The sequence below is a fragment of the Poromitra crassiceps genome (genome assembly GCF_964638095.1).
Source record: "Poromitra crassiceps genome assembly, chromosome: 4".
Classification (NCBI taxonomy): domain Eukaryota; kingdom Metazoa; phylum Chordata; class Actinopteri; order Beryciformes; family Melamphaidae; genus Poromitra; species Poromitra crassiceps.
In genome coordinates this window covers 21,246,548-21,262,080 of record NC_139626.1, presented here as the reverse complement: position 1 = coordinate 21,262,080, position 15,533 = coordinate 21,246,548, and the positions used below count along the sequence as shown (strand labels likewise).

The 15,533-nt window shown below is 44.2% G+C and overlaps 2 protein-coding genes across 2 annotated transcripts in view; both read right to left on the bottom strand.

Moving 5' to 3' along the window:
* Nucleotides 1–663: 663 nt before the first annotated feature.
* On the bottom strand, nucleotides 664–8,551 carry LOC310775087 (uncharacterized protein). The gene is made up of 5 exons (XM_083635176.1): nucleotides 8,502–8,551; nucleotides 5,606–6,263; nucleotides 5,310–5,510; nucleotides 4,294–4,423; nucleotides 664–2,866 (listed from the first exon to the last, which is right to left on the bottom strand). The coding sequence occupies exons 2-5, from the start codon at nucleotides 6,024–6,026 to the stop codon at nucleotides 2,395–2,397; spliced, it is 1,224 nt and encodes a 407-aa protein (XP_083491302.1). The 5' UTR covers nucleotides 6,027–6,263; nucleotides 8,502–8,551; the 3' UTR covers nucleotides 664–2,394.
* Nucleotides 8,552–12,866: 4,315 nt separating this feature from the next.
* Nucleotides 12,867–15,533, bottom strand: part of kif19 (kinesin family member 19) — a gene marked incomplete at its 5' end in the record, with an annotated part of 44,695 nt that continues 42,028 nt past the window's right edge. Inside the window, 5 exons of the mRNA XM_083636177.1 lie at nucleotides 12,867–13,001; nucleotides 13,099–13,258; nucleotides 13,387–13,775; nucleotides 14,179–14,296; nucleotides 15,258–15,363. Coding sequence (XP_083492303.1) covers nucleotides 12,874–13,001; nucleotides 13,099–13,258; nucleotides 13,387–13,775; nucleotides 14,179–14,296; nucleotides 15,258–15,363 — 901 coding nt within the window. The 3' untranslated portion in view covers nucleotides 12,867–12,873. The remainder of the gene's footprint in view (nucleotides 13,002–13,098; nucleotides 13,259–13,386; nucleotides 13,776–14,178; nucleotides 14,297–15,257; nucleotides 15,364–15,533) is intronic.

The window sequence follows — 15,533 nt, the reverse complement described above, 5'->3', positions numbered from 1 at the left end:
TTTGGTACGTCAGTTAAGCCTGTTTTCCTCGTACTCCAGCTGACTCTGTCCCCTCACTGTGGGTTAATACAGAGCAAATCCTTTGCAAAGCTGTTCTCTATCCCACTCCCTCTGTGTTAACAGGTAGTCTCTCTCCCCCTCCGTCTGTGTTAACAGATAGTCTCTCTCTCTCCCTCTCAGTATTAACAGGTAGTCTCTCTCCCCCTCCGTCTGCGTTAACAGATAGTCTCTCTCTCTCCCTCTCAGTATTAACAGGTAGTCTCTCCCCCCCTCCGTCTGCGTTAACAGATAGTCTCTCTCTCTCCCTCTCAGTATTAACAGGTAGTCTCTGTCCCCCTCCCTCTGTGTGTTAAGGATAAGGATGCCAGACCAATTCAGCATTATGTATGCAAAAATAGTGGCTGGGCAATATGACTGTCAACAACTCTATAACTACAAAACTTCTCAAGAAATGGAAATGATCAAATGAACTGCCATGAGAACCTTGTAAGCTATAACAGTCATGTATATACATTCCAAAACAGCCAGTCTCTTTTGACTCATTTGCTCACTGATCAGTAAGTATACAGAGGTTGCCAAGTGATGGATATTTACCCAACGATAAATCAAATGGAGGAATCAATCAATGTAGTTATGAAAATGTAATCTTTATATTTTGTTCAACTCTCCAAGTTTCAGTAAAAACTAAAAATATTTTCAACGCTGCAATATAGTATGAATACCTAATGTTCAACTGTAGATCCACACAATAAATACAACAGGAGATAAACTACATTGTACCACCGGCTGAAAATAAGATACAGATCTCTACTCGTTTAATTTAGTCTGCCCTTCTGTATTTTGGGATGTACATGACCATGTTTCCTCAATGTTCAACATGGTAACATTTATATAGCGGAACTGTGTGCTGAGTCAGACACATCCGCTGTGACACATTTGCTGGTCTTTTCGTGGGGCTTTTCATTTCAGCGAACACCAGCTTAGCTAGTGTTGTGGAATTAGACATGTCTAACAATCTACATGTCAAATTCCATATAAATGTACAAATAGTTTAGGAAAGTGGTGTTGGTGAGAGAAAGCCGTGGGACAAGCTTGGGCGACGCTCAACAAGGGATTGTTAATGCCTTTAGTTAGCTGCATTGTTTAGCGCGATGTAAATGACCGGCGATAGCATTCTTTTTCCGACTTTAAAGACAAATCTAAAGCGAATGATTCAAACGATATACTGCTAGAAAGGTAAGAAGTCATACTTGACTTTTCCACCATTAAACTGATTGTACACATTACATGATCATAACAGTAGCTAACCGTAGCTGTCCAACTTAAGATAATAGCAGCAAAGGTGTCAGACTCGGAACACAGTGATGCTAAAATCAGTAGGGAGTTATCTGTGGGATGAAAAAAAGAATATAACAATTGGTTGGATTTATTTAGACATCAAAATAAGTATGAAACTGTTTCTGGGAAAGAAGCAGTGACTTCACTTAAAGACGAGCTGAACCCATGTGAGGCTCGGAGACGTATCAGACTAAAAACAATCTGAAAACAAATCTAGTCTGAGATGACAGAGGGTCGAGAGGCGGGCCATAGTGTGTCGATCATTTGATTTGACAATTCTGGGGACATGAGTGCTTCCTGCCCGCCTGGAATCTCTGAGGGCCGGGCAGGTTAAGACCCGCAGACGTTAACGTTATTCCTGGAATACAAGTTCAACGAGCCAGTTTATGTCTTTGCATTCTACATCAAATGAAGACATTACAGTTTGTTTTATTTTGTATGATACATGCGTATTGGCCAAGTTATAGTTTATGGGCTAGAAATTCTGCCAGATTACAAGCACTAGGCGGCCATCTTGCCTGCAGAATTTTCTCCTCGAAATGAAGATTGATTGACAGCTGCCATGTCATGATATGATTGGTTGAAATGGTGTTGAAATTTGATAGTACTATGTGACATCAGCAAACTGTAGATTACTGTTATGAATGAAATCTTGAAAAATTAACTTTTGATGTGGAAAAAGTGTGAAAAACGAAATAAATTAGATTTTTGTGATTTCTTTTTTTGCATACACTATTAAATAGGTGCACTGAATACCCAGGTATTTGAACTAAAATTAAAAAAGTCATTTTTGGGTTCAGCTCGTCTTTAAGGGGGACAATGTGTGAAATCATACACTGATGCTGAGCTCACCGTGCTGTGACCTCAGAGCTCACCTCTCTAGAGCCTGTGTCACTTCATGTCTCCCTTTCAATGTGACTGAGTGAGTGATGCTGCTAAAGTCTAAAGAGTCTCTGAAAGCCAATGTCTGCTGGGCCAGTCTTGAGCAGGATCTACCATCACTCAGTTCTGTGAGGTCACCAGCTGTGGGTGTCCCAGGCCACTCTCCTCAGATGGTCAGACTGTCCCGGTTGCGTTGAGGCCACTGGAGATGGTCTCGTATCCGACGGAGACCAGGGTGAGGACGTTGCTCTCCACATCGTCCAGTTTACACTGCTCAGCTTGTGTTTCCGCAGGAACGGCGGCAGCTCCCATTTCAGGTTGCATCTTCTTCCTGCCTCTGCCCCGCCCCTTGCCCTTCGACATGTTCTTCCCGTGCCCTTTGACCCCTCCGGGCACCCTGTGAGGCTTCTCGCTGTCAGGCCGTGACTTGCGGTGGCGCCGGCGGATGCGCCTCATCGCCGGGCCAGTCTCGGGCGGGTCCGACGCCGCGGCGCCTGACAGGATGCGAATCTGCCGGTCGAGCGCCATGGTGATCATGTCCAGCGCGACGTCCAGCATTCCCAGACCGAGACCGTGGGTGACGTTGTCAAACGCACCGCTGTTGACCGGGTCTCTGAAGCATTTCCTCATCTCCTCAAGGTGGTTCCTGAGAGACAGACAGACAGAGATGAGCCCCTTTTAAAGATGCAGTGAACTCCTGAAGATATCCAGAGATCATTCAGATAGGCTGTATGTACTGTATAAACTAGAGCCCGACCGATTTATCTGCATACCAATATATCGGTACCGATATTGTCCTCATGTGGCGTTAAACATCATATCTGTATCGGCCTAAATGTTTGCAGATATGCGCTGATATGATTTCTTTTTTTACTGAATATATAATGCAGAAAATGTGCTTGGATCGAGCAGAAGGGCTCTGGCATTATTTACAATACTTTCAACACTGCAGCACAGCTCTAGTTTAGCCAGCTATACTTTGTAACTTGGTCGGGGAAGTCCGTGGGGGAAGTCCCTTGATAACGTCCATATTAATTAGCCATGTGCTTCAGTTGCACTCACACTGGACATCAACACTAGCGGGAAACTTCTCCCACCCCCACAAACATACAGTAATGTTATGCGTAATGTTAATATAAATGCAATCTGGGAACCCAGTCTATTTCTATTTGGAAAAATAGACTCTGGGACAGCCCTACTGTTTTTCCCAGCTTCCTGTACAGCGCGCCTCTCCTGCCACGGTCACTTCCTTTTCCGCGTCCATGCTCCACTGTTTACAGTCTAAATAGCAACTTGCACCGCGACTTTCCAGTAATTTTCCAGTGTTGGTGTAAGACGAGTTGACGTCTTCTATGCAGTGTGTTTATGCGTTAACGTTATTAGCAAATAGCTGAAATGGACGCAGAAAAGGAAGTGACGGTGGCTTTTCCGTCACTTCCGCTTTCCTTTTCCGCATCCGTTTCGGCTATTCACTAATAACGTTAGTAATAACTAATTAATAACTAATAACTAATAACGTCTCCCCCGCCCCCACTCTCTACTGTCTGTCTACACCAGAGATTTTCCTCATGTGTGGGAACAACAATGCCTCTTATCTGAAAGGGTAACTCCGGGGAATGCCCCGACCCGATTCAACCGACATAGTCCAGAGTTCATGTTTAAAAGTGGTTATAGAGATCACCAATGTTATTACTCTGTGTTTCCCCTAGAATTTTTTTCAGGCCTGGAGGGACTTCAAAACCTAAACCAACCGCAGGGGGGACCCTCGCTGGCGACCGAAATTGTGGTTGTTTGAAGCCAGATTTGGATCATATTAACATTAGGATTAGACTGTGATGTCATTATTCATTCATATTAGTCATTTATGTTATTAGTAAAAAAATAAAAAATAAATCAGGCCTGGCGGGGGCCTCATTGGCCTGGCGGGCCCATCAGGCCTGAACAAATGTAGGGGAAACACTGACTCTGTTTATCCTCAATTATTTTACTTGATGTATAAGTTGAGAGGTTTGCTGTAATTCATGTAAACCTACTATAAACCAGGCTTGAAGGCCACGTAAAACAAACACATACTTGGTTTCAATGACCTTGGACCAGTGTTGCACTGTGTTTGTTTCAGGGATCAGCTGTTTAGCCATGTTGCCATAGTCCACATAGTCATGGGCAAAGTCCTTCATGTCTGCACACAAAGCTCTGGTGTCTCCTGGAAGAACACACACCAAACCAATTTCAGAACAGCACTGACTACGTTTAAATGCACACAATATTCTGGTTTTTGCCCATATTCGGAAAAAGACAATATTCCGACTAAATGAATAATCCACGAATATTCCCGTTTACATGCAGCCGTAGCTCGCCCTCGCCAACAAGTCAGGGAGGGGGGAGAGAGAGAGATGCAGGTAGAATCAGCAGAGGCTTTCTGTTGAGAACAAACAGAGCAGCCCTGTCTCTATTCTTACCAGCATCATCTGGTCCATTTCAGGAGCTTGCTGCTGAAAAGTTTGGCGTTGCGATATTTGCGCATATCCAAAAACCTGATATCAAAGTTTTTCATATTAAAAGTAGGCTATGTTGTTAGGCCAGTCAGTTATAAGAGTTGCGTCATCTCCATTCACTCCAATGGATTTTTTTTTTACCTCGTAAGTATTTTGGACTTCCGTGTTTCTCATCTCCTCCCGATCAGAAATGTGGGCTTTTCTTTTCGCATGATGATGGATTATTATATCGCCTCTTCTAGCGCTTCTAGCACACATCAGCTGACTGCCAACAGGCAACATGTGTTGCAAACTGCAGTAAAAACCCTGATTGAGGCGCATATTCCGAATGCGCTGTATACATGATCAAAGAATCCTCCTAAAATCCAAATAATACTGGAATAACCCAGATGTCTTAATCGGAAAATTGTAAATTCGGAAATGCAACTGTAATATGTTATTTACATGACCCTTATCAAATTCAGAATATTGTCATTTTCCAAATAATAGTGGAATATTGTGTGCATGTAAACATACAGTAGTCAATGTCTCACTTGCATCCTCGTTTACATTGCTCACTATGCACTCATTCACGCACACATGCACGTCTCTCACCTTCAGTGAGTTTGGAGAAGGAGGAGGACACAGAGGTGGTTGTGCTGGGTGTGAGGCCGATCACATTGAGTGACTCCAGCAGGGTTTTCTTGCTGGCCGGGCCCCTGCTGACTCGAGTGTAGGCTGCCAGTGAGCGCAGGGACATCTTCTCCGGGGCATGCAGGCGGCGTTTAATTTCCTCATACGAGATGAGATACTTCCCTGAAATCACAGCAAAACACGAAGCAGGAAGTGAATGAATAAACTTGCGCAGTTCAAATTCAAACGGTGCTATTATGAAACGACTGGACACTTACGAGCCTTGGATCCTTTCATGTTGGGATCCAGCAGTGACGACACCTCTGCAAAAGGCATCTGGGTCACGGGTTGTGGATTCATCTGGGTCACAGGTAGTAGATTCGGGTTTGTGTTTGGCAGCGGTTCCTGATTCTGTAAGGCAACCTCAGTCGGGAGTGGGGCAGAAACCTGCATATGGGGCTGCATATGAGGCTGTATGTTGTGCATTACCACGTCGCTCTGGACTAGCTGGGCATGGCCTTGTCCTTGAGAGAGGACCATGGTGTTTTCATGTAAACCGTGTAGTCCCATGCCGCCCTGTCCTACACTGTTGGTGTGCTCTGAAGCCACCTGGTGGAAGATGCCCATAACTGGCTTCACCACTCTGAACAGCATGTTCCCCTGGGCATCCAGCCCCACCACACTGGTAGAGGGCTCCATCACTTAGTTTACCTTGGAAAGGTACCTTTCTGGCAGAGAGGGGAGGCCTAAGCCTGGCTAGAATAGTCAGATTGGGTTTCTCTGCTCTTATATGGTTATGGATAGGCTTGAGCTGATCAAATGGGAGGGGAAGTACGTCCAGAGTATCCAATCCTTCACTCTTGAACTCTCTTTTTTACAATTTAATAAAGATTTCTGTCACTCATGGAAACTTTACGGCAGGAATTTCAACAAATTCTGAAAGACAAGGGGGGGGGGGGGCAAACATTGACATAACAAATCATGGCTAGAGTCAGTGGTTTCAGTTGAACTTTTATTCATTTTGTGTTCCGTTTCAGTTTGGATTGGAGCAGGTTAAGTTACCACCTAGGGGTGGTGACCATGACCTTATCCTGAAGAGACGTGAAGCGTTCTGGATCTATTCTTTACAAACTTTGTCTCCCAAGGGTCTGAATGATGAACTGCCACTTAATGTGATGTTGTGAACTTGTTTTTTTCTAATTATTATTACTATGTATGTAATGCTACAGATTACTAATGTAGCTTCTCTCTCTATTGCCCAGGTACTGAACTCCATATGGATGCCTTGTTGTCCTCATCACATCAACTGTGATGCTATAGTTGTCTACATTTTCCTGTCATACCATCTAATTAATAGAACACTTAATTTGTATTTACCAATTATTTTCTAGTCCTTAATTGATGGGATAGCCTATTTTTTAACTTTTATGGCATTTCTTATTTTATGTGCCTATTTGATGTATTTGCATGTTCCTGCCCTGTGTCTTTGTTTGGTGCTGCATATGGGCTGGACCCTCTGATTGACTGACTGCACACAGTCTGGGGGAGTGTTTTGCCTGATAGCTCAATGTCTCTGATTGGCCTCATCTAACAAGGTGTAGGCTATAAGACCTGTGGTGTTCTCTTGCTCTGTATTTTAACCTGATGAAGGTCGATAGACCGAAACGTTGTTAATTAAAGTTTTTTTTGCAAGTAATTGACAGTGTGCGGGACTCCTCTTTATTTCTTTCATGTGTTCCGTTTCAGGGAATTACATTTCCTAACATGAATTTGCTAATGTTTTTCCACTTGAAAATAACTGTTTTGAGTTGATTTCTCGTACTAAATGTATAGGATGAATCAGCTTGACGTCACTTGCCACCCAGAAATGCGGAACCCCGCAGCAGTGAACTAGTTGAGTTGTGCCAAACAAACGTTAATATCTCAAAAACTATACATCGCATCGCTTATATTTTGACATTCTGCATTCTGAGCGAGAGCAGAATTAGCTCAAAGGTTTGATGCAGAATATATGCATGTCGTGTTAAAGTTGTGTGAACTGTCGCCGTTTTTAAAATGTAAACAGTCAGCCGGCTAGAGTCAGACAGTCAAGCCTCAGGGTTCCATTGCCGTTGCCACCCAGTGACGCGGTTTGTTTACCAAAATGCTGCTCGGCTGATCCCTCGTATAGTCATCACATAACTCAAGAAGACACTGGGTCAGGGTGTGCCAGTATTAAAGACTGGCAGATACTAAAGCTGCAACAATTAATCGTTTAGTTGTCAACTATTACATTCATTGCCAATGCCAACTATTTTGATTGATTCATCGGTTTGAGTATTATGCTATATGTTTTTATTGAATGTGAATATTTTCTGGTTTCTTTGCTCCTCTATGACAGTTAACTGACTATCTTTGGGTGGACAAAACAAGATAGAAGACAAAACACTGATCGACATTTTTCACCATTTTCTGACATTTTATAGACCAAACAACGGAGAAAATAATCCTTATTAGTTGCAACAATTGATGCAACCCAGATACTCACTATGGTATTTCAATTGTAATTCCATTGGCTTACATGTAAATAGCCTATTAAAAAACTGTGATAAAAAGTAACTTGTTTAGACTAAAAGGACATTTGTGGAGATATAGATGAACAGTCAACATAAAATGCAAATTTAGATTGGTGAAATGGTGAAATGTATTATGTTAATATAATTGAATTGATATAGCAGACACTGAACTGTTATAGCCCATGTGATGAACATAGGACCACTGCCAACAACGTTACTGCCAATCCCCCCGGCGAGCGATCAGCGTTTGGACTGACTGACAAACTATTAAGTTTTGAAAATAACAGTCAAGATTAGCTTTGCCCTGTCCGTAATCCATCTGAGAAACATGGTAATGGTGCATTAGCTACATTGTTCGCCACTCCTAAATGTTGAAATAAACAAATAAGCAGCCTCAGACTTGATAGCAGCGCAAATAATATCAACCCTGCACATTATCGTGACTGACAATCATCATGGCTGCCAGGCCGTTGCGGGGGGGTTGTAGCAGCAGGCCTGTAACGTTACACGAGAAATCAAAATACAGTTAAAATGACACAGGTTGGTAGTGGTTCTGGACGGGATATACCGAATTTTAGCGCTAAGCTTCAATGCAACTGGTGACGGCTGTCCCACTCACCGATTTGCTGTCTGATTTTTCCTAAAAGGGCACTGATCCTGGAACGGTCCGCGTCGAAGCCAGCGACATTTTTCCTCCTTCTCTGGTGTTGCTTCAGCGGGTTGCAAATCAGCTACATGTACTACCGCTGGAGCGCTGTAATCCCGCCGCTCATTGGTCAGGTCACCCATCAATCACGTGCCAAGCGATTTGTTATTGGACAATCTTGCTGTCGATTGAGGAGAGGAGGCGGTATTTCCGATGTAACCGTCCGTCTTGTCTTGACTCTTTTTACAGTCTGCCACTTTCACCCATGCTTTCACCCCTTTTATTAATTTGTGATGCATACATTCCTATTATTAAAATTATTCTAATTTAAAAAATGTCCACATTCATTCATAGCAAATAAAATCAGCAGGAAAAGCTTAATGATTTATGTAGTCAAAGCTGCATAATGGCGCTACTGTAAAAAAAAAAAAAGGGTTTCTGGGAAAATGTAGTCGATCTGCTGGCTGGGACTCCTTATTTCTACAGTGAAGAGACACAGAAAATACTTTAATGACTTTATAGGCCTTTCCCCCCACTGCCATTCATTTGACAATAGCCTACGATGCTTCTCTCTCTTTTTGTCTCTGTCTCCCTCTCGCTCTCTCTCGCACAGGGGCGGTTTTAGCATCAGAGCTTTGGGTGGGCTCAGCCCACCCAAAGGTCATGGACCACTGAACCCCTAGGGGGGTCCGGGGGCATGCCCCCCCGGAAGAAAATTTTGTACAGTTTCAAGTAAAAATGGATCAAACTGGCGCACTTTGAGATCAAAATGAAGAGACTAGATCTATGAAGAACTACACACATCAATATCTTCTTTACCGTTCTGTGGTTTTACAGCAATGAAAAAATAATTGTTTCCCTATATATACTATATATATTCTGCATACAGGTTACTATATGGTAGAATTATGCTTGCATAAATAATACCAAAATCACTTCAGGGGAGTTTCAAGTAAAGTAACATTTTGCTTTGTAGGCAAAACAAAAGTAAAATTAAATCAAAAGGGAACTTCCTAACTTATTGGCTGAAATAATATTCCGACAAGATAATAATATACTGTAAGCACTAAAGCAGGAGTTTGCAGTCAACTAGTTGAAATTAATATGTGGCAGTATTTGTGGGGGTCAAAATCTATGTAGGGTGTACCACCACAAATAGATCAGTGTATGGGAAACACTGACTATTAAATTGTGTGACTAGAAAGACACCAATAAATCTGAGAAAATGTACTTTAATTTTGAACAACAGCACTACAACGGTGGCATTACAAATGGTATTATGAAATTATTGTGTGAAAAAACAAGAATGCCACTTTTTTCATGAACTTTAAGCAGAAAATTAAAAAATAGTTTTAAAGCAAAAATAAATAATAAATAAAGATTATTTTAACATTGGCTCAACCAGCCCATCTTACTGACCACCAGGGGTCCTGGTCCTTAATCCCTTTTTATTACTCCCATGCCACTGGTACTGTACACAAACAAGGCTGTTTAAATATCTGCCTTGCACTCCCTTAGAGCAGGGGTGTCAGACTCATATTAGGTAGAGGGCCGGATTTGTTCAACTGAGACCTCATGGGGGCCGGATTTTTTTTTTACTAAAATCAATTCGACTCATTTACCCATTTACTTCACAAAAGAAATACTGCTCTTTCCATTTCTCTTGAAACTGCCTGCATTCCGTGTCAACCTTTCTCTTTTTCGACAGCATCTTGTTCAGGGGCGGACTGGGATCATAATTCAGGCCGGGCATTAGATACCAAGCAGGCCAGGCCGATACGGGCCGACGCGCGTGCCGGCGTCAGAAAAATTTGGGCCGTTTAAAGCTCAATTTGGGTCGTTTAAAGCCAGAATTGGGCCGTTTGAAGCCCAATTTGGGCCGTTTGAAGCCCAATTTGGGCCAAGTCCAATTTTACAATGAGATGCACCCACTTTAATCCTGAATAAAGTAATAAAACCACTAGTAAACCAGTAGGCGGCGCCTGGCCTGCTGTTCAGTGAGTGGCCTGACTGCGGGCACAATTTTTTTTTTTTTTTTTTTTCCAGGCCAGGCCAGGCCAGGCCAGGCCACCGGGCATTTGCCCGACGTGCCCGATTATGCAGTCCGCGCCTGATCTTGTTGATTCTTTTGTTTTTTGGTAGGTAGCTGAATGCGCGATTCAATTCCAGCGTGGCATCATGGCGGCTTTGTTTACACCTGATGACCTACTGACATACTTCCTTGTAGTGCAGGTTAATTAACTTATGAATGAACTCTTAGCTTGCTTATTAGCCACACGTAGTTCATGATAATGGGGTGCGAATTTAATAATAATAATAATATATATATATATTTTTTTGAATATTCCAAAACATCTCGCGGGCCGGATGAAACCTGCCCGTGGGCCGGATCCGGCCCGCGGGCCGTATCTCTGACATCCCTGCCTTAGAGGGAAATAACAAGCCTGTAAGAACTTTTATTGAGATACTGAACTAACATCACAGCAAAACATAAGTGATGCCATGCACGCATGTTAAGCTATCGTCATCATCACATCAGACAGGCTGTGTAAAGCAGCCACTTGCGATTCTGAAGGGCTTAATTTCATTCAGAGAACAAGGGACCCGTTTGAAAATGTTTGTCACTTATTATATGCCCATGTTTCTCAAAAAACATCACATCCATTTACACCCGCTTACTGCGAGCTAGCATGACATGGCTGGCTGGGGCCATGGCCTACCTACCTTCCTCCAGTCCACCTGTTTGTCTGGCAGGCACAGCGACAAGTTCTTTTGTTTAGCCTACGACAACGTTACGTGCTAATTTGCATATCAATATGCGCTAATTAAGTAACTACTAACGACTCTGACTGCTCAATGCTCACCTCAGTTTCATTGATCATGAGTGGGGAGAACGATTGTGTGGACTGTGGCGGACCACTTCGCTGCTGTACTGTGTGTGTGACCTGTGTGAAGTGATGTGGGATTAGGCAGATAGATGGAGGAGGGAGCGCCTGCGCAGCCGCGGTTCTAGAAACTTTTCGGGTGGGCTGAACCCCCCCAAATTTTTGTCTCAGCCCACCCTAAGAACATAGAGGGGGGGGGGAAACATGCACACAGCGCATTGAGTGTAGTCAGAAACTGCTACTAATGACCACCATGGATTTGGAGAGGGATAAAAAAAAAAAAAAAAAAAAAAAAAAAAAGTTTTTTGCCTCTATTTTTTTGGGTGGGCTGAGACTATTTTTGGGTGGGCCAAAAACGGCCTAGAACCGCCCCTGCTCTCGCATACTGACAAATATTTGGCTGCAATAAGACAGGCAATAAACAAAGACTAGAAGAAAAACAACAGTCCAGTTATTTCATTATTTATTTGGGTACAAATAAAAAATAAAGTACAAAATAAAGCATAGAAACTTGTAATTATGAAAACAATGTAAATGATAACAATTTGGTAACATAAAATAAAAGGCAACAGTTAAATAATTCATCAAAAATACAGCAGACTAATTTGGGAAAGCAGTGCTATATGCTCAGTGCCTGGGATAAGCACATGTAACACAGAAGCATGACATTTAACAGTCATGTTGGGGAGAGAAAAAGGCATGAGAATATATCAACATAGGGTTTGAGTACAGAAGTGCACAACAATCAAGATCAAGTGTCAACAGTGTCATTGTGTAATCTTCATACTGAGACCAAACCTCACTGTACAGTAATAACACATATCGATCGATGCAGAAGCATTTTGACAGCAGACTATTCTTCATTATGCAGAATTGAATCAGCTATCAGACTAATATCCTTGTTGCTATCTTCTTAGCCCTTGTCCAATAAGGCCAGTCTTACCCCGGAAAACACACCGGCCAATTAGATCCCGTCAACAACAGTGTTAGGCTGATCCCCATAAAAGCAATGACACCGACATATTATCACAGTTAAAAGATCTAGAAATCCATCCAGTAGTTCCATGTAACGGCTTTTTGCACTGAATTTGAGCAAACTCAATATATAGTCCTTGACAGTAATGCAAGTAATTCAACAGGAGCAAGCTAAAGCCAAAACACGTAACAGAACCTGTGCGTCGTCTTTGGCGCCTGCAGGCTGTGGGTCTTAGAGCCTCCCGGTGCCGTGGGAGGTGTCAGTGTTCAGAACAAAACACAAAGTACAGTAGGCCTGTGTGGAGGTATCCAGCTGGCATCTAGTTAGTCTCCTAATGTCTGAGACGGAAGGGTCAGGGGTCCGGTGTATGGGGCTTGGGGTGGGTTTGGGTGCTCTTAGCTCTCCAGTGAGGATAGCGTCTTTTTCCAGGCTTAGCTGGTAAGTGCTGGTGTTGGGTGGGTGGAGGGCAAACCAGGGTGACTCTTCAGTGCCTGCGTGTGCGCTGGCCCCCGGTGCCGGTGGTGGTGATGTAGAGGAGGGGCTGCGGCTGCCGCAACTGGGACACTCGTTTCAGGTTGTTCAGGTTGGGCGTGGCGGACTCAGTGGTCGAGCCTGTGGTGGTTGTGGGAGAGAAAAGGTGTAAAAAAAAATCCACTCTACCATGACAAGGCAATGCTGGCTAACTCTACAAGTCGGTATGCTGATTTACCTCCTTGCTGGCTGTGGGGTGCCCTGACTTTGGTGAGAGGAGGGACCCCCCTGTACTGGGGGCGGAGCAGGGGGGCCTGGGGGTGACCGTTGATGTGGGGGTCTGATGTGCTGTCCAGGGGACGGAACCTCTGGGCCATGGTCATCTTGGTTTGAGGCAGCTGTGAGGGGGAAACAGTGGGTATTGTGGAAACATGTTGCACAATTATTGTATCGCACCTTCTCAAACACCCAAAGAGGCTTTGAAATGGTGTCATAATAACACAGGCAGCAAATGGAAAGTACTCACTGCTTGACCAGTGACCTCGAAAGAGCGAGAGCGCCTCTTCCTGCGGCGAGCCTCAAAGACCGGCTCACGGGGCGTCTGGTTCTTGGTGGCGAGCTGGCGGTTGCGCGGGCGCGTCCAGGTCCCCTGCAGACCGGGCCCCTCCCCGGTGCTGCTGGACAGGTTGTCGTCCGAGGTGGCGTTCCGGAGCTCGGGGCTGGGCTGCCTGCCTTGCCGCAGGGCCGGGCCTCTGGGGGGCGCCTCGCTCATTGAGAGGCTGCTCTTCTGCTTCTTGGGGTCCAGGGGGGAAGGGGGAGGGGGCAGCCGCAAGGCATCGACCTCCAGGGCTTTGGAGCGTCGGCGGGCTGCCTTCACCGCAATGTTCTGGACCCCCTTTAGGATCTGCTGCCTCTCTGTGGAGCCAAGAGGAGAAGTTCATGTTTATGTTGTTCCTATTCAGGGCAGTGGGGACTGGAGCCTATCCCAGCATACATTGGGTAAAAGGCAGGGAAACACCATGGACAAGACTAGCCTAGGTAAACCCAGCCCCCACGTGACCTGCTCTCACAGTTCCCAGTCACAAGCACACCTTGTGACTGTAAGCAGGGTGAGCCTGAGAGCAGGTCACTGGGGGCTGGGTTCACCCAGGCTAGGACAAGACTACCATTAGCCTATATGACACATTTAAGAAAACGGAACGAAAAGAACCTTGAAAAAATATAATGTTGACTGCACCCACACCAGCCCAAACATCCCTTGACCCCCACCCGGTCAAGAGGGTTGCTGCTGGGTCAGGGGAACAGTGGGATGTCTTACCCTTGCGTGAGAGGGGGACATCAGCACCTGCCTCACTGCTCTCGGGGGACGAGTCCAGCTGGCTGCTGATACTGTGGCTGAGGTGGCTGTAGTTCAGCAGCTCAGCCAGTGGCTGCAGCTGCACGCATGAGACACAGAGGAGGACACATTTCAATCATACTGTACTTTCATCGCATTTTGCTTCCACAATGTGCATTTTTGCTTTTTAGGGTATTTCCGTTCTAGCACACATAGCCTCTTCTTCCTTTCTTCTTGTCTATAAATCACACTTCTGACACATTTGAAGGGAAGTAAAATTAGACCACGGTAATATTATTTCAGGCTGTGTCCCAGATCTAATAATTTAAGAGGTAATTCTGCTGGTTTGCAGTTTTTGATATGAAGAGCTAATGCCAGAGATGAGAGGGAATGCTTAAGGCAGCTAATTTTGGAGGAGTTGATTCTATGCAGGTGCATGCAGGGGCCGTGGGCTGAAAATGAAAATGTTCTACCAGAGTGGAATATCACTTGAATTTAATTAACTTGCGGACTCAAAGTGAATAGCAACACTTGACTACACGGCATTATTCCACAGCATGTGAGACTCTTCTAAAGGGTAGCTAGTGAATTGAAATGAACCAACACTGCCTATCAGAACTGTTCTCACCTCCCTCGCCTAAACAAATGACTACAGAGAGAAACCTACTGGATTTTCCAGCTAAATGCTTGTGTATATCCTGGCCTCAATGAGGAAATTGATTTTAGACCTTTTTTGTGATGTTGTTTTGTTTCTTTAAGCCTGAGCGTTATAGGTTTGATAACTCTCTTCATGTGACTTATTGAAAATATGCGAATGTAATTTAGTTTCACTGCTTTCACCTGGCCACCAATTGGCTAATTGCTTATCTAGGAAATCACTGCTCTTCACTCCTGATCTTTCTTACACGCCCTGAAGAAGGCCCTGTGAGGCTGAAACCAGTCGGCGGTGTTAATTTGAACCTTATTATGCCCTAGAAAATAAAGGCTTTTTAACCTTCACACCTTGTCTCAGTGTGAGATCAGTGCCTGAAGCAAGCTGATGCTTTCCCTTCTGTTCTCACCTCTCTGTTGCCGTGTCCATTGATGTGGATGGGCGGTGGGGTCATTACAACCAGGTTTTTCATCTGCCTGGCATGAGGGCTGCTCTTAAAAACTCTGTTATTGTCCCTGTCCCTGGGAAAGAGAGTGAACAAACATGAGAAAGTTCAATCAATTCATTCTTTAGATTTGTTCCCCCAGTTATGTTATGTTCTTTAATGAGGTTCTTTGTTATGTTCTTTACAGTCATGTTGTAAGTTAGTGTGTTAAGGTGACATGTTATGCTATCTTATGAAGCT

Bases quoted from the DNA above. Each gene is read 5' to 3' on its own strand.
- LOC310775087 (XM_083635176.1), bottom strand. From the start codon at position 6,026: ATGGAGCCCTCTACCAGTGTGGTGGGGCTGGATGCCCAGGGGAACATG. The intron at 4,424-5,309 runs GTGAGAGACGTG...GTGTTCTTCCAG, and splicing joins CTTCTCCAAACTCACTGAAG to GAGACACCAGAGCTTTGTGT. The intron at 2,867-4,293 runs GTATGTGTTTGT...TCTGTCTCTCAG, and splicing joins TCCAAGGTCATTGAAACCAA to GAACCACCTTGAGGAGATGA.